Source organism: Lathamus discolor, chromosome 3 (genome assembly GCF_037157495.1).
Source record: "Lathamus discolor isolate bLatDis1 chromosome 3, bLatDis1.hap1, whole genome shotgun sequence".
In the NCBI taxonomy this organism is placed as follows: Eukaryota; Metazoa; Chordata; class Aves; order Psittaciformes; family Psittacidae; genus Lathamus; species Lathamus discolor.
This window is the reverse complement of record NC_088886.1, coordinates 40,780,921-40,800,304: the sequence shown is the minus strand read 5'-3', so window position 1 is coordinate 40,800,304 and position 19,384 is coordinate 40,780,921. Positions and strand designations below refer to the sequence as shown.

The 19,384-nt window shown below is 36.3% G+C and overlaps 1 protein-coding gene across 11 annotated transcripts in view; it reads right to left on the bottom strand.

Moving 5' to 3' along the window:
- Positions 1-577: 577 nt before the first annotated feature.
- OPA1 (OPA1 mitochondrial dynamin like GTPase) overlaps positions 578-19,384 on the bottom strand; it is a 54,106-nt gene continuing 35,299 nt past the window's right edge. For all 11 annotated transcript variants that reach the window (XM_065674827.1, XM_065674831.1, XM_065674829.1 and 8 more), the window contains 2 exons: positions 3,207-3,284; positions 578-2,683 (listed from right to left, as the gene is read on the bottom strand). In XM_065674827.1, the coding sequence (XP_065530899.1) occupies positions 3,220-3,284 (65 nt within the window). In that variant the 3' untranslated portion in view covers positions 578-2,683; positions 3,207-3,219. The remainder of the gene's footprint in view (positions 2,684-3,206; positions 3,285-19,384) is intronic.

The window sequence follows — 19,384 nt, the reverse complement described above, 5'->3', positions numbered from 1 at the left end:
AGATAAGCACTGTAACTCTTCCTTGTTCTAACCTTAACATAAAATCCTTTAAAAAAAAAAAAGCATAAACTTACCTTACTTATTTATCAAGACCATTTTTGTTTAATTTAATCACGTCTAATGAAGTTAATGTCGTTGCAGACCTTCACTGATCCTGACATGTCCAGGTCTGCATTTTAAGCTTTGTGGAGCACATATGCAGCATCTTCAATACCAGAGCTTTACAGAGATCTTTAACTAATTTTGTAAAATTTTTCTTCAACTAAAAGAAAAGATACACTGAACTCATGGGTTGGTAAGCTGATTGCTCTATAATTCTCAAACCCATTGTCCCAGTAAGCATGTTTGTTTTAAATGCATCTAAAACTAACACTCCATAACCAGCCTTCATTTATACTTTTAATTCATTGTCTAAACCTCCAGAGACATGTCTGAACTTCCAGAGACATAGCTTTCAACATAATGATTTTCATAAGACCCCTTTGACTAAATGTATTACATAAATGGTAAGGCAACCATTAATTTATATAGTAAAAGATAACACTAAAGTTACCACTAACTTGGTGCTGACACAGCATTTCTGAATCAGGCATTTTAATATCACTAATAGCATATTTTGTCACAATTTAACAAATGCGAAAAAGGCCAAAGTAATTTCTGAATCTGGTGCAATATCACTGTGTTCAAATCCCACATTTTTATTATTCCTTCAGTTACATTTTTATTCAATAAATACCTAGTTTTAATGGAATACATCATGCTAGCCTTAGATGAGCAGCACAGAGAAGTCAGAAGTAAAACTGTAGGAACATCACACTAAAAGAGATGAACAATGGGCCACCTTATGAGACATTCTGCAATATTTACATTACACAAGTTTCAAACAGTGATCTTTAGGCAAATACAATAGTTCTTTTTTGTTGGTTTTGGGTTGGGTGGCTTTTTGTTTTTGTTGGGTTGTGGGGTTTTTGTATGTTTGGTTTTTTGGTTTGTCTTTTTTTTTTTTTTAAAAACAGAATGATTTAACAGAAGTACAGATTTTTCCATTTGCTATACAGCCTTAGGACTCTGCCTTCATAATTACACAAACTTACATTTCTGAAGTTATCTTCAGAGAATGATGATAACACAAGCCATTTTTTCCACTTTTCTGTTCTCAAGCACTCATTTTCAGGAAGTAATTTTAAACAGAAAATCCCAAACATTGTTAGATCACCTTGAAATATTTAACCTTTCAACAGCATTTTATGAATAGCTCTACACTGAATTTTTGTCCACTTGACTAAAGATTTTATTTCTGAACATTTGGGGAACATCTCACCAAATTTTGTATTGTCTCTTCTGAGAGCAAATGGAAAGAGTGTATGTTGGAAAATGTTCAGATTTCTCTCTTTTAATTGCACACATCAGAATCAATAGCTTTTCAAAAGAGAAAAATAAACCTAGGTACATTTTCCTATATACATAACCAGACAACTGCAAAACAGTTTCAGGCCTAATATCTTCTTCCTCAGAAGTGTATTCCAGATAATTTGTGGCAAAGTGGGGACAGAAAAAAAATGGTGGTGATTAATCACCAGGCACCTATGATACAGAGCCTGTATCATGCTAAATTTGTCAGGAGTGACATTTCTACAGCAAAACTGAAAGGCAGTAAAAGGAAGACTACTTACTGTTTTTACTATACTGAATGACAGAAATCAAATTGGTGTGGAAGGACCTTGTGCGTAACATTCTTACAGAAATGATTTTGGTCTTAGAGTAGCTAGTACAAAAATGAGACTGACTGCATTCTTCCTTTTTGAGTTAAGAAGGTTGAATGACTTGGAATTCTACAAAGTATCCTTCTACATTTAACACCTACTCAATCAGATTACTTTCTATCTATGATGAAGGGAGGAGCTAACAAGGAAATTAAGAGTCTGCAATCCCAGAAATGAAATGTAATCAGGTATGATTCCAGAGTAACAACATATATTGGGAAGGAAAGGGTAAAAGAAGCAGCTATTGACATTGTTTCCTGAGCCAAGCCTTTTAAGGTGTCAGTGAATAGCAGTCTGTACTTTCACTTGAAAGCACAAGTACTCCTTGGATGATGTGTCTCTCTCAAGAGTTTAGGAGTTTAACAAAATCCACAACTCCCTCTCAAGATCTCTATTTCATGCTTTTAAATCTGTACCAGGGTGATCAGAGAATGCTTCAACACAGAGCATACAACAGATACAAATGGCATCACTTAGAAGGGTGTTTTAATGTACATACAAATACTAAAACCTTATGTCAAACTCCCGGGATCATTCGCAGGCAAGAAAATGACAACAGGTAAAATAATTTTACGAATCTGATCCAGCTCAACCATACAAGACAGATGTTGAAAATAAAAGCTTTTTTAACTTTCAGGTCAAAAAAAACCCCTTCATTATACAACTTCAGCAAGTTCCCAAGCTATCGCATTGACACACAAGTCAGATTCTTTGTCATGTGCACATAGCTTCAAAAATTAAAAGAGCGGGTGGATTTTCACTGAACTTCTCAATGCCATGAGACATTATTTTCTTTTTTCTCCAACATCTCATGATGCTCTCCAAAAGACAGGTAAAAAGAATGGGACACAAAAGCCATTTCTATTCAGTCTTCTTTGTGCAAGATAACCCGGAAAAGGCTGTGTTCCTGTGTAAAGTGGCTGTTGAAACAGAAAGGAGATTATTTTAAAATGTGTGCAAATGTATGACAGCATTTAGGCTTATGTTTTGGAGAATTAATATAAAAGAAAAGGTTGGAAATAATGCAAATATTTTTGCTAATAATACACACTGCCTTTAAGGAAAAAAAAAAAATAAAATCGAAACTCTTATTGATAAGTGTTCCCTAATTTTTGATTCCAGCTAGTTATGCCTCTTTCTCTTAACACATTTAAAGATAATGAGCTGAGAGTAATCAAGTAGCTTATGATGTTTCGTAATATCTGAATAACTAGACAGTAATTGTATTTCTATTAAGTGTACAAAATCTGTGTAAGAGATGAGAGTACAGATCTGCAGATAAAAAGTGAAAAGCAGCAGCAGCAGTCAGACACTGGAGCAATTAAAAATGAAATTTTCACAAAGTCTGTATGAAAACATGTGCACCTAACAGAAATGGATAATCATTTTATACTGAGCATAGAGAAAATTGTGGCAATCTTTTTATGATCAACACAGAATTACCTGCTTGAACAATCTACTTTTCTTGATGGAGGGCTTCTATGAAGGCTTCAAGCTTTTCCTGGATTTCCCGAACTTTTTCTGAAGGAATTAAAGAGGTTCTTTTTGAAACACCTATTACTTAATTGAGGACATGCCCAGAAAGCAAACCAAAACCAAACAAAACCAACCCCAAACAAAAATCCCCCCACCCCCCCAAAAAAAACCCTCAAACTTGCAAACATGAACAAAACTGTTGTCAATATTACCCTGTGTATTCAGTTTCTGAATTACTAAGATTTAGAACATTTTTCTAAACCAGAATAAAAAAAATCTTGTCCCGTTTGAAAAACATTATGATTACCATGCTAATTCAATAAATCAAAAATTTTCCAAAGCAATCCAATGCTAGAGACGTTCTATTTTGTAAACCTGTAGTTTTCATTAGATCATGCACAGCAGAACTACTGTACACCTGCTACATGTAGGGAGTTGGTATCTTTTGAATAACGCCTACTAATCCGTTTCTCTTTTAACCAAACATTCTCCACAGCAAGCGTTGCAAACACCACAAACCATTCTAAAAAGAGCAGAAAGCTAGCTCCCCTTGAGCAGAGAACTTCAGGGAACTAAATGTCAGTATTCAAAAGACACCTATTCAAAAGCGCATGCACAACATGAAGAATGTTTAAAACTTCCATTTTATTTTCTTGCATTTCAGTGGTAACCAGATAGATGTGGGCAGAATCTTATTTTATATAAATACTACAGCTGGGAGCTTATTTCTCTACAAAAATACAATCTGAACACAATTACAAATAGTTACTAAGACTGAAAATGCAACATTCACTGGGAAAAATTCAGAGATTTAGGCATTTTTTCCACTCTTTTCTCAATTCCATATAACACTTGTCATCATACAACCTATTTGATTTATTAAATTGCTTATGAAGCAAAATTTAGAACATAGCTGGAATCCAATGCCTGCAAGATTTCCTGCTTCTCTCTCACCACATCCTCATTTGAAGCTTCTTCTGTGTGTGATTATAGCCATGGAAAACACACTTCAGAAACATGAAGGAACAAGGGGAAAGAAGTAGGACAGACAAAAACAAGCTAGATGAACATAAACATAGATAATTCCCCTCCTCTCCCCCCCACTTAAAAATACTATTGGATTAATGCCGTATATGTCCATGTATGAGATACAAGGTTTGGGGGGGGGGTGTGTCTTTTATTCATGGTTTCTTCTCTTTAGCAATACCATGTGTTATAAACATGCTGTGCTGAGCCGAAACAAGAGTAAAGTGGAAAGAAAAATAAACCAGCCTTAAATAGGATACATAAGCATGAGTGGAACAAAAAAATTACCTCCAAAGAGAATGCTCTAAGAATGTAGCCAAGGGAACTAAAAGATCCATCTAGTAAAAAATTACTATCCCACAGTTTATGAAATCCTTCTATGAAATAATTTTAGCATAATTACAATAGTAATGATGATAATAACTCAACAAAACTCTGTAGCCCTGTTCTAACAGAAGTAGAGAATTTTAGCTAGCATGTGAAATAAAGTGTGGAAAATAGCCTGCATGAGGATGAAGAAATCTCAAGCTTCTTTATCATGCAATTCCTAGATGATGAAGGGCAAGCCCACTTATCCTTTCAACACTTCAGTGTACCCTGAACAAACACAGACATACAGTGAGGTTGAATCACACTCTGGGTCCTAAAGAAAGCACCGAGGAACTTTCTTGAATTCCAGCTGATTTTGTGTTTTAGGGTTTTTGTTTTTTTTTAAAGTACTTGGATATTCGATTAAGATTACAGTCAGTGTGAGGACAAACGCAGTATCTTGGAAGTTCAGAAACAGCAATAGTTGCTTTTTACCAGAAAAAATATATTAAAATAAAAAGTCCTTGATTCAGTTGAGAAGAGAGAATATTTGAAGGCTGCCAATGAAAAAAAAGTAGCCCCATGATCACTTACTAAGGACATTCAAAGGGTTTTCATTACTTTTTAAATGAATAAAAAAAAGTACTGTTTGTGTGTCAGCATATAAGTATCTTGTGTAATGAAAATACTAATTACATGGCATTTATTTAGGCAACTACTTAGCTTGGCTTCCAATACTGACGCTCTATTTATGTTTACAAAATTAGCCTTTGAAATAACATCCATGTATCTTGGAGAAACTTGACATTATTTTTGGAAATCACTAATCCTGGTCCTTGCTCTCTAAAATTGCCAAACTGCCAGTAGTAACCAGAGATTAGATCTCACGACCCAAAAGATCTCTTCATGGTGTCCTTTCAATAGCTTTATTTTTGACTTTTTTTTTTTTTTTTGTAATTGCTACATGCTTTCCCCAAGTATGTTCTTTGTATTGATCAAGCCATTACTCAGTGAAAGCAGACAGATTTAGCAGTATTAAATGCAAATATTTTCCCTTCTCAACCTCTTGCTAATGAAATATTCCAGTCCTGAAAATTAAGAGCATCAGCAAAAATCTGTAATTATTATTTCACCCTTAAAAAAAAAAAAAAAAAAAAAAGGGGGTCTGTGCCAACAAAATCTATTTTAATTTTCTGATTAAGGCATACTAAAATAACAGGATATCAAATATGTTTTCCACCAGAATATACTGAATCAGCTATGTTTGCTCACGGAACAGACATACTAAAATTGACTCAATATTATGAGCATTTTATTAGTTTTTATACTTGGACTGAATGGAAATGATTGCTTAACTATAATAACTATGAGATCTTGAGGTAATTTAATGCTTTGAAAAAACACGCTGGCCATTCTTAAAAAAGTTACAATGACTGCCAAGTAGCTGCAGTTATTCATGCTATGCCTTGTATACTTAGCAGTAGTAAAGCCTTTTGCAGCAGCAGATCCCAGCCAACCTGTTACATTTTCCTACAAGTCCATTCTGTAGCATAGAGAAGTCTGATAAATTGGGTTTACTTTTTCAGTAGGCTAATGGCAGAGTTATGCATTTACACAACACTAATCTTAATAAACCAGTAAATACAAATGTTTAGGCAGAACTTTCCTAATGAGTGCAAGTGCAGGGTCTGCAAATCTATGATAACTTCCCATAGTTTCATCAGCATCATGTGACACTGCATTTGGAACAACAATTGATTGTTACAATTCAAGAGTAAGATGTTACCCATCTTTATTTACGCAAGTTCTCTGTGAAATGCACAAGCTGTGTCCCCCTATTTGCAGGGTTTTAATTGACACCTAGATCAAAATATTAGTGCCTTACACTTGTAAATTACAGTACCTTTTGTTTTGAGGAAGATTTATCAACATGCCAAACCCAGAACATTATTTAGATTTCAGATAAGAATACTTACTATGCAAGTACATTAAGGGATAGACAATGTTGACCTGTTGCCCTAAGTTTTGTGGTACTGGGCTTTTCCATGAACAAGCCAGCCACGGAATAAAAGCATTTAGCTTGCTGGCAAATTATTTTTGTAACAGGTTGAACTACCACAGCACCATTATACAATGTGCCAGTATCAAGGAAGGCTGTTTAAGTACTATGCTCTTTTTATATGGCACTGCAGAAGTTTAAATATATACTACGGCTTACACACTGGATTCTAGAAAGATGATATGGTCTTTGGTAGTATTAACGCAGACCTGAAGTCACAAATACATAATTCTTCCAGCACACGTTAGACCGCAATCAAAAATCAAATTAAATCAATGAAGAATAACTGTAACTAACCCCTTGTTTCCATCTTTAGAAGGGGCAATGAATGGCTATTCTACTTTCCATTTACCCCTTGTTTACCTAAAAGATAAGCTGGTTCATACATCAACTCATTATGCCTCTTGATCTGGTCATGAATATTCCTATAATCCTCCTTCCATATCCCAAAAAACTTCACTGACAGAACAAGAAAATTCTTTACTCAGATGTCTTGAGATCCTCATTCATGCTCAGTCTTTCATTGTCTCCATGTGAAATGATATTGCTACCTGCTCATTTTCATTAATCCTATGGTCCTAAATCCAAAAGGCTCAAACCCAAACTAATTGATCTGTAATGAGAATTTTGATACAGTGTGAACACAGACAGATGCAGCTACAGATAAAATTCACTTTTCCTCATATCATAAGATGGTCAGAAGGGAAATCCCATAAATATTCAGTCTTACGATTGCTTAGGTTGTTGAGCTTATCTACTAACAGGGCAGAAGCTAGGGAATCACTGCTAAAATGAAACAGCTCAAGTAAGTTACCAAATGAACCTCCTGAGGTAAGGTCAAATAATCTTGAAATGGTACTGAACACAAAATAATAAAAAAACCCAAACAACCCAAACCCAAAACAACCATGCTCTAAGTAGGAACAAAATATTGATAGATGCTTTCCAATTACATTAATTGGTTTAATAAAAGGGGCAGTTTCTGCCCACAAACCCTGTTTTGGTTATGCTTCTGAAGACAAGTGAATTTTGACACATTGAAATCATACATAAATGTACGTATGTAAAAACCCAGTGGTTTTAGCACAGGATTTTAAAGATTTTCATGTCTGTCTGTGCCAGAACAGGAAGAAAACTACATGGGGACTGTGAGCAAATGAGAAAGCTCTCCCTTTACCTGTTTACAAGTTTGCCCATATGAAATCAAATTTCAGTTGCAGCATCAGGAAAAAATTAAAGTCAAATCTTTCTGAACACAGATCTTTATTTTGTACTCTGACGAAATTTATAGCATAAAACCATCATGATTAGAATGTGTTAATACCTCATTATATATTCTCCTGTTCTATGTTAAAGTGATTTCTACCTCCAACTAATATTTACACGGCTTTGAAAGCTCATGGTTGTTATTCCTTTTACCCTGGATTGTGTTTAGACTTTAGTTGTGGCCCCTTACCACCCCACCCCCCCTCCACTTTTTTTTTTTAATCTTCCTTCCTTTCCTTAATCCCTTCTTTGCCTATAAACATTCTCACTGCTTGCTGTGTGACATCTATACTATGGTTAATTAACCATAGAAGCAGAAATGTTGAATTTACTGCTCTGAATGCATCATCTTTCCTCTAATAAAAAGGAAAGCCCAGTCTGTAGACAGATTTCATCAGAATGCCCAGCAGTAATTCATTAAAATGGGAAATGTTGATCCACAGTTTCCTATTGAAAGTCGAATTTTAGCTTAGGGCTACCTAAGACACAAACCCTCCAGCTGGACACAACCCCTATGAATAGTCAGGTGGAGAAGGGGATGAGGGGGAAATCATCTCTTCAGAGTTCAGCCTTTTGTACCACATTCCTGGATTTTCTAAGGGCCATGTAAAGGCTTTACTTCTTGTTGAAATAGTACAAGGAAGCATATTCACAGCTACTTCCAAATAACACCCACAGTTACATGACCTGCGTCAACATGCTTCCTCATGTCTCACTCAACCACAGCCTCACAGCTACTATAGCTTACTGATCATTGCAAGGTCATGTCCCGCTGAATTTTAGAATATCCTTTGAAACTACCCATCACATTTTTTTTTCCAGTTTCCTCTTGTTCACATGCCTCTGGATGAGGCCAAGAGGAAAGCTAAAGTTTTAAGGGGGGGTGGGTGGGAGGGCTCGCTGTGGCAAAACCACCCAGGCTGCCCTTAAAGAGACAGGATATCATTTATCAGCTGCAAAGACAGATTTATAAGTAGAGGGCCCCTCTGTTCCTTTAAGGCTGCAAAACAGATGGGAAGTGAATGGACAGTCAAAGGGTCAAGAAAACACATGGGAGGTGCTGCTTGTCTGCTGTATGTATGTTCCCAGCATAAGAAAGAGGTCAAGATTGTAACTGCATGGCTGGGTGCTGGAAAGGCCTTTTCTTTAAGCTTTTACAAAGACAAACGCTGTTCGTCATCCTGCTGTCAACCGGCTATAAATATTGGTTTGTCAAGAGAGTTTCAGCAGCTAAAAGTTTTTTAAAAAGGCTGAGCAGGAGGATGAATCATGAGAATGGCTCTTAATTAGCTCATTAGTGTAATAAAAGCACTGTAGAACCCTGAAAAGTTTAAATGGAATTTATAATAGTCCATGTAGTAAATCCATGAATCATTAAAAATATACAGCCTTCAAAATGCAAGCTTGCAGAAAACAGCTAGCATACTCTGTAGTTATTACTAGTCAAGACTGAACGAAGATGCTAACTGATGCTTAATAGTAGTAGCTTTCCTGTATTATTAAAAAATGTTTCTTCTATGTACAGCAATCTGCAATTAGATTTGAATTTGCAGCCATTAAATGGAGTTGTTTCTATAAATCCTGACTTCAAAGTATGCTCACTGGAATCCGATAATGATGATACAAAAATACTGTAAACAGATTTATAAATCAGGCTTCCCTGTCTGACAGGCAAAGCTAGACATCCAGCATTAAATTACTGACTTTTCTACTTGCTTCAAATCCCTTTGCCATCCTGAGATAAAAGGTATTTTAAACTGAGCAACATCTAGAATACCTGTACTCCAGTTGCCACTTCCAAAAAGAGAGTGAGAAGGACAGGGACACGCTCTAACTACCCAAGTGCATCAGGTGAGATGCTTTCATTATTAAACAGATGGAGATAAGATTTCGATGGCTTTTCAAAAATAGTTTTTAAACCCTAGAACAAGATCTAGTGCTAAATAATATTACTATTAACATTTCCAAGAGTCAGTCAACATACTGATTTCGTGGACGTGAATACATCAACAACTGCCTCCTGGAGCTGGTGACCTGGTTGAAAAATCTCCTTTTGTATAGCATTAACAGGAGACAAAAACCAAGGAGCCTGTTTTGTACAAAGACAGATACATAGCATACATTTCTCCTTTTTCCTGTTGTAGGTAAATCCACCACTAAAACAGGAAAATATCACCTCCAGATTCTGTATTTAACCTGTCATAGAAAAATAGTAAGATCTTAGTCTTAAGAAGTCATTTTAGATGAGGGGTACGGGGGGAATATTACAGTTGACATCACTTTCATTGCAAGTATCAATATCATATTACTTAATCCTTGCATATCATATTTGAGCAAAGCTATCAGCTGCCTGTGCAAAACAGTACCACCTTTATTTCAGACTAAAGATAACTGAGCAGCAGAAGAGAACTTGCCTGAAAGCACTTCAGCTATTTTTACAAGGTATTGAACACTGGAATGTTGTTCAGAATTATAATAATGCTTTTTAGCACCAGAAATGGGAATTGGACATTGGACTGATGAACCTGTAAATTAATAATCAAACAGTATCCTAATCTATAGCTGCCCCAGATTCACAAGCAAGACCTCTGCATCTTAATGAAACAGCTTCCACAACACACTTCCCCCCTCCTCAGCCTAACAGAACAGAAGCTGTGTTTCTTGGAGCAGTCCCCAGGGCTCCTCAGTGCTGGGAAGCACGAAGTCTTTCTGTCTCTGACAGAACATATGAGAACTGAGGTACGGGGCTGAAGCAAAATGACAACTATGCAGACTAATGACTTCATACAAAATATGTTTCTAGGGCTATTACACATCAGTCCTGCTTGTCTACAGAAAAGAAACTATTACTGAACCGTGGTGTGAGGTCTCAAGCTAGTATACATTTCTATACTGTCAAATTAGCTTAATGTAAAAATGATTACTAATCTATACTGAGAGTCACGATGAGAGTTTATTAGAGTCTCGATGTCTGCAATAGCAAGGCAGGACTTGGGCACCTTTCAGACCTCTGTCCCTACCTTAGAGTTTTAATTGAAACTGTTCTAATAACTCAACCTTTCAACAGAATTTAGCTGTCCTGTTTCCTGGACAGCTAGAAGCAGCTTAAGAGCAGAACGACAAGGCAACCAACCTCATAAAACACACTCACATCCTGAATCAGACTTATGGACACAGAAAGACTGAATTTCAAAATCAAAACTGTTAAGCCAGAATGAATCAGAACATGATGATGCTCGTTTTTGGGTGGAAGTAGTTAGAAGTATAAAAATACACTAGAAATACTACCCAATGATTCATCCAGTAATTAAACAAACAAACAAACAAAAACCCCTAACTTCTTCTTATGCAGAAGGAACATATACAGCTATAAAGGCAAATTACTTATGTAAAGGCTACTGTAACCTTAAGGCTATAAAACTGTAAACAGACTTTAACATAAGAAGTAACTGATATTTGTTGGTTCTCAACCCAAAATAAATCATACTTTTTAGTTAGCCAGGTAATAAAATATTGGGACTATTTAAGTGAAAGTCTCTCTAAAAGAAGATGTTGGAAAATGACATGGTGATAAGTAATTTTTGGATCATAATAATAAACTTAATTTTTCAGTAGTCAGAAACTTAAGCCATCATGCCCTGAAGAAAACCAGGTTGCTCTATGTTTTCTTTTCTTATTTTTAGCTAGGATTGATAATAAACTATTGCCTTCCCTTTTGTTTTTATATTGACTTCCAAATTACAAGCAAAGTGGGCTCCACTACAACATTAACAATGTGCAACATACATGACACTGACTTCTCCAGCTTTTGAAAATGAGAAAGTTACACTCCACAGTTCCATATTAGCTCAAAACAAACACATACACTGGTCAGTTTAACAGTTTGCATTTATACAAACTGTAATCTCTCCATGATAAGTACATATTTAAATTTTGATTAACAGGTACTCTCATAAGCAACCAGTACTAAAAGGAAAATAGCATCCACCTAGGTGTTTTCATCCTTGCATCATAAAGGAAATTTTTGAATCCTTCAGTACGAGACACATGGGTAAGATTAGCAGGCATTAAATATGTCATTACTCACGTAACAGTTTATCATTATTTTTCAATGTCAGCTTTAAGTGATAGGCTTCGCTTAGTTAGTGACAAATCTGCTGAACTTTGGAAAGATCCATTTTAGAACCTGGACATCTCGCTGCCTAACTCTTCATCAGTAACTTTAAGAAGTCACAGCAGACAGACTTTGGTCATCTGGGATTCTTAAGTTAAGTAAACCATCACTCCATCACAGGAGGTTTACAAGTGATCTATGTTCTCCCTTGAGGATTACTTCCCTCTCTGAGAAGATGCAGCTTTTAAAAACACTTTCTGCCATGACACAAAGCAGGAACTACCCTATCTGCACTCTGACACAGGCTGTCCTACACATTCTTCTGGTTTTAATTCATTAGTTTTTGCAGCTGCCCCAAAACTCAAAGGAGAAAAAGAACCAAACAAAAAAAAACAATGAACTTTAAACATTCAACCAGTGTCCTTCATGTCAAAGCACACTTGCTTGAGTTAATTTCATAAATTATCTACATGGAATTAAAAATACAATAATAATGAAAAAAAAAACCCAATTAATTTGCATTCTAACAGAGTATCACAAATCACTGAAAATAATGGGATGCACTGTTGACTTGCTTATGTTCAAAGGCAGGGAAAACTGAAGACACAACTGCACAGACTGATTCCAAGCATGTTGCCCTCCGACTTCCTGCACCACAGAGCACCAGGACATCTACAGAGCTCAAAGGGAGCACAGGATTCATACTGCCACCAGCACATTGTTGACACCAGCATAAGCTTGAATTCTTAGGCACAGACAGCCCACACTTTATTTGACTGGTTGTGATTTTGTCAAAAATCACAGAATCAAAGAATGGTTTGGGTTGGAAGGGACATTAAAGCTCATCTAGTTCTAACCTCATACAATGGGCACGGACACCTTCCACTAGACCAGGCTGTTCAAATCCCCGTCCAACCTGGCCTTGAAAAGCTGCCAGGGATGGGCAACCACAGCTTCTCTGAGCAACCTGTGTCAGTGCCTCAGCACCCTCATAGTGAAGGAATATTTTTCTGTATGAAAAATTAATGTGCTGTAACTGACAACCAGCCTCTGATAAGATGCAGGCCATATTAACATCCTGGGGGAAGCTGACGGCAGAGGACTGTGAAGATAGTCGCTGCCCTGCACATGTTTATCAGAAGTTAGATACCTGTTTGGCGATTCCCAGAGGGAAATGGCCACTATGTGTATGCCTGGTTAGAAGGTCACAACATCTCCTGGTGTAATGTTCTGCAGCTCAGGATCTAACTTTAACTGAGTGTTCCTCACTGCTATGATGAGCCGAAAGGAGCAAAGCAAGATTGCTGCCACTTCTGCAAGTTGTCTCACAAATACGAAGTGACCATGTTTTTACTTATGTAGCTTCTGAAACTCCCAATATTTTGGCACTGTGAAAGAAATGAAAGCACAAAAGAACTGTAGTTTTGCAGATTCTAATAAAATTACTCCTCCATTTGGATTTCTAGGATGCTTTCCTCGTTCCTGTGTCTGTTTTTGAGCAGTGAGGGAGAAATCTAGGGTCTACATTAAAATATCTTCAAAATTATACCTTTTTTTTTTTCTACATCTTGTAAACACTGAAACCCATATCGGTTCTGTAAGGATCAATTTAAGGACTATTAACCACTGCCTTTTGAGCTGTTTTGTCTGTCTCTGGTTTCTAGGGGAAAATTACCCAAGATATACTTATCTGAGAAAGAATCTTTCCCCTTACAGCTGAGCTTTGCCCCCTATGAAATGCTGTGACCTTTCAAAACAGTTGAAGCTCCTAATAGAAAATGGAAGCAAAGGTTTTGCAAAGCCAATTCAGAGCATAATTTTAAGGAGCACATGTAATCAACAATGTCATGTAGGAAAGAGGTCAAATCAAAATATTGCTGACAGTCATCTCAAGGGACTGAAATTTAATCAGGCTACAGCAATATTTACTACACACAGGGTTAATTTCACACAACATTTTTATTCTACAGCTAACAGCAATGAAAGAAAAAAATAAGGTAACCACAGAGCAAATCACTACCTGCAAAGCACTGCTCACAAACTTCATCCCCAACTTTGCACAGATGCGTAACAAAAAGGAGACTTGCTTGGATTTATATCTGTTCATTACATACAACAGACACACTCAGCTTAGTCAAATACATCACAAGAATTCCAGATCCTGAGTCAGCAACTTCCATACAGAAGTACCAACCTCATCTAACATCAGCTTTCTAACTCCATTAAAATGGCAAGTTTATTATATGCATATATGGTATTAAATCATTCATGCTCAAAGTTTGCAAAAGGTTGATATTCAACACTAATGGATTCAAGACAAGAGAACAGTTAAGAAGTTAATGCAGTGACTTGAAAGCAATGATTTTAGATATAAAACTTGAGAGTATTTTACTGTAACACTGGTTAAATTTTTATATGTTTTAGTCTTTACCAGGAAAAAAATAAAGTTCTGCAAACTGTTACATTTCATGCCTTACAAATGCATGGTACAATTCAAAAAATGCCCCTAAGCTATCTTTTCTTCATGTGAGGGCTCACTTATCAAAAGTTTCAAACAGCTTTTGTGCAGAACGAAGTCTCAGCTAGCCCATGACACCTGTACAGGTGTCAATATTCCTGACAGATGAATTTGGAGGCTGACCCCTTCACATTTATACCTAGTAATTTCAGGATCAAGTTTCCACAAGCACCCTGCAAGTCCTTTCCCACCTCCTGCCAATGACTCTCCCTGTGTAAATGCACATTATTTTACTTATAATTTGGTGAAGTTTTGGGTTTTCTTTTCCTTTTTTAACTGTGGGGAAACAGGGTATTGGAGTAGAATGCTGACCTAGGAAAGACGCTCTGTATGTACTACCCTTATATGTGTTCTATGTGTTTATCACGTGCGCATAAAAGATAACTTCGCAAAATTCATAGTTTAGCTGTTTAAAAGGATGAGAAGAAATAACTGAAGATAAAGCATGTGTATTTCTTTGGGGTCTGTGAAACTTCATCTCTAGTGAAGTCAACGGCAAAACTGTTGACTGCCGATTCCTCTTAGGTATTCAATGAACATGTGCACCACCTACCATGTTTTAAATGCTACTGCAATATGAATATATGTAGCCTGGGTTTAGGATAAGACACTGCAAGAAATTATTAAAGCATTCAGTTTGTAACAGTTTTTTGGTAACAAAGCTTAGTAAACTACTACTTTTCCTGTACTTGCTAATGAGAAATGTGTAACAGAAAAAATGACCATACCTTGCTATCTTCATGAACTGTGTGTCATAAAAACACCCCCAAAAAGTGGAAAACAAGAGTGACAAGGTTAGGCAAGTTCATCTTCCTCTCAGACAAAAAAACCTAACATCCAAGAAACCAATGCCAACTGTCTAAGCCATGGTCATGCTTCAAGATGCAACAAAAAATAACCAGAGATGGGAGGCTTGGCACCAGCTCTGCTGCATACTCATCTTCCCTCTTCCTCCTATAAAAGCCGTTCATTGCCATCTTGTGTTGGAAAGTTGTATGGCAACTATTAAGTTCACACTATTAAGGAAGTTTGCTCTGTATATAGAACGAGAAAGTCCAGCAGAGTGGAATTCTGGAAGCAATTCAGTAGTTCCGGGAATCCTTTCACTGGGAGCTCAACATCCAATGGAAAAAAGCCATGTTAAAAAACAGCCCACAGAAAGTTATCTGTACATGCTATAGAGTAGTAATAGAGTAGTACAGAGTAAATGCCATAGAACTATAGGGTAGTAATTTCAGCAGAAATACTCTATTATGTGTATTAAAAATAAACCAGCAGAAAAAAATATATTAATCTCAAACCCCACATTTTTTTCACTTACATTGTCATTTTTCCCCCAGAAAAATATATTTATTACCCAATACTGAAAAATGTAACTAAAAATATTTAGTTCTAGGTAAGGTGTGACTTCAAAGAATTATCTTTTGCAAATAACCAACCCACTTCAGCAATGCCATCAAAAAGATCCTGAAACTACACGAATGCCAGCAGTTTTAATATTTTAACAAATTTTGCAGAAAAAAGTTCTGAAGTACATTTACAATTTAAAAACTTTCATTAACTTCAGAGGCAGCCCACATGAATGTTCTATGTCAGTCACTTCAGAAAAGTTAAATACCAAATACAGGATAAACTAGTATGACCTAGTAAATACTATAAAAGATTACTGACAGAATTAAAGGATATGTTCTGACTAATCCATCTTCTAAGGTATCCTGGGCTCACTTAAACCATGACATAAGGTATTGTAGAAACAAACAGTAATTTATATTAAAAAAAAAAAGAAAATGGGAAAGCTTTGCATAGAGCTACACACACTTGTGTATAACACAGCCATAGGCACTTGAAGGGACTGACTTGCCACCATGAGATACTATATTCTCCCTCCAGCCACAGTCAGTGCCTTAAAGCCTGCAGTACAATCAGGGCAGTACTGACAAGAAAGCCGAAATATTTATGGGTGGAAATTCTCTTTTTAAAATAAAACATTTCCCGTTGCACTTTTAGCTCCCTCTACCTCATCTTACTTCTTACAGAATCTAGCACATAGTATATTTAAGATATTGATTTAACTAAGCATATAGTAAAATATAAGTTGCATGGAATACATTTCAAATAAAAATGTTTTGTGCTTCAGCAATGAACACAATCAAGATGCACGTGCGAATCGGAAAGTAAATGTAATGCTTCCTGTTGCTGATGATGCTATCCCAAGATAGGGTGAAAGGCCTGGGTATGTTCTTCAACTGACAGACAACTTTTGTGAAGAACTTCAATATAAATAATGCACCAAAGTTGTGAGGGAGGCTGTAAAAAACTGCATTAAACCAGTGTGGAAGGGAATGCACTACAAGGAATTACTGTAAAAAAAACCCCACCTGATTAAAAACCAGGAAGCACCACAATGCAACTGTATAAATTCATAATGCAGATACATTTTGAATACTCCGTGCAGTTCTGCTCTTTCATCTCAAGGAGTTTAGCAGAACTAAAAAAGGAGAAAGAGTGGCAATGCTGACTGAAGCTACGAAACAATGTCCATGCAAGGAAGCAACTACACAGATTAATAACTTTTCAAGTCAGGAAAAAGAAAGAGGGAGTGCAGGTAGTATAAACATCTATGAAGTCATGAGTGGCACAGAAAAATGAACAGAGAAAGATTGCTGAGTATTTTTCCCAGTGCAAGAACTGAGGAGAACCAAATGAAACTGGCAGGTGGCTCAAAAACAAACAAAAGGAAGCACTTTTTCACACAATGTGTAGTTAAACTCTGGAACTAATTGCCACAGGATGTTGCAGATGCCAAAGTTTACATGAGTTCAAAAAGCAATTAGAGAAATTCACCGGAGGGAGAAAACACATTCATGAATGGCTGTTAATCACAAAGATATTACTGGTGGATTAGGAAATCTTGGAGCCACAGACTATCAGATGCTGAAAGAGCACACCAGGCAAGTACTACTGTATGCTTAACCTGTTCTTATAGTGTTCTCTAAGTACCCACACCGCTCATTGTCAGAGGTAGGCCTGAGATACACCAATCATAAGCCTCTTTCGACACAGGAATTCTTACAGGTTGATTATATTTTAGGACATTTTTAAAGTAACTTTTTCCAACTTAGCTATTCATCTTCTGCTCTGCCTACTTTTGCATGCTATGATCCTGTCTTCCAGATCGTCTCTGGTCCTAGGGCTCCTTTATTTCCACGAACTTAGTCATTTTTCACTGGTAAAAGTATCATGATTATATTTATGATAAGGAGCACATTTACATCACATTTAAAGCCTTTTTTTGAAGAAAAAGTAACATTTACTATATTATAAAATACATAATTTGTTAGAAACTATTCAAAAAATCTGTTTACACTAAGATATCTATAATGAAACCTGGGAAGTATACACCAGGAAGCAGCCTGACTCAGAGCCTAAGGAACTATAACGGAAAATTTATATATAGGGTTAAAATACCAGTCAAGCCTATAGAACACAGACAACAAAACTCGTTCAAATAAGTTTTAAATCTTATATGAGCTCTCGTTAGGGGACTAGGCCACCCATGTTAGAAACCACTTGATATTAACCAGTACCCTTAGCAAACAAAACACATTAGTCTTTTAACGCTGAAGCACTGGAACAGAAGCAAGACAGTGTTGCCATATCATCAGCAACAGGAGGAAGCTTCCTCCTATAACTAAATAATTTAGATTTGCAAGTAGTTTCTAATCAGGAAGCGAATCCCAGCCTCATATTTACAAATTTAGACTGGAATTAAAAGACTGTTTGTAACCATCAGAGAAATGATATCCTGAAAGCTGTTTCCAGTACGAACAGTGAGTCCCAAGAAGTTACCTATTTAAAAATGGAGCTCAAGATACATGAATGAGCTGAATAATATAAACACAGCTGCCTGAAACAGAGAGAGACTAGAATTCACGATTCAGGAGATCCCTTCCATTCCACTCCTAATTAAAATACAAATACTTTATGAATGCATGTTGTGGGAGTCGGAATTTTTTTTTCCTTAATCATAGTCCTGATCACCACTAAATGCTGTAAGAAGGAAATTACTTGTGCAGCCACCTGAGAGTTCTGTGCTCTACGCTATCAAAAACTGTCTCAGGAGTATAAGGAAAATGCACCACAGAAAAGCACTCTATTCACTAAGGGAAAGGCAAAGAAATCCCTGCCATAAAAGTTATAACCATTTAGCAATAAAAGCATGCAGAAAGTAGAGAGAACACTGCTGATTTGACTACAAAGCTAAGCAGTGACAGTTTAAAATATTCCCACAGGTATAATAAAACAGAACATGTCATCATACACGGTTTTATGCTGAATAGTAATTATTTCCTTAGAATAATACATGTGGTATGTATGACCTCCTGAATCTAACGAAACATGGTGCAGTGATGGTGTTTTCTCTACACAGTGATTTATGAAATGAATACTACAAACTTGAAGCATATATGCTAATATGCAGGCACTTAGGGTTATAAATACACAGACAGGCTGGTCTTACAGGTCTAGTCTTAGTTTACGAAATAATGATCCCAGATGTTATTGCTTTGAGATGGGAGATTATTCCTGATGCTGTTGAGAAGCAAAATTGACAATGCAAAAAATTTAAGTTGATTTCAGTGCAAAATAATAAGGGATTAAACATTATGTATTTGCTAGTGCTCCCTTACATTGTATATTCAGTGTAAATTATGTTGTTTTATTACATTATACTACCATCTCTACATCTGAATCAGTAAGATCTCACTGTATTTAAGAAAAATTCCATTTGTGATATCGATTAAATGCTTGCACATGAACAACCCATATCACAATAATTGTTCTAAGGACAGTGG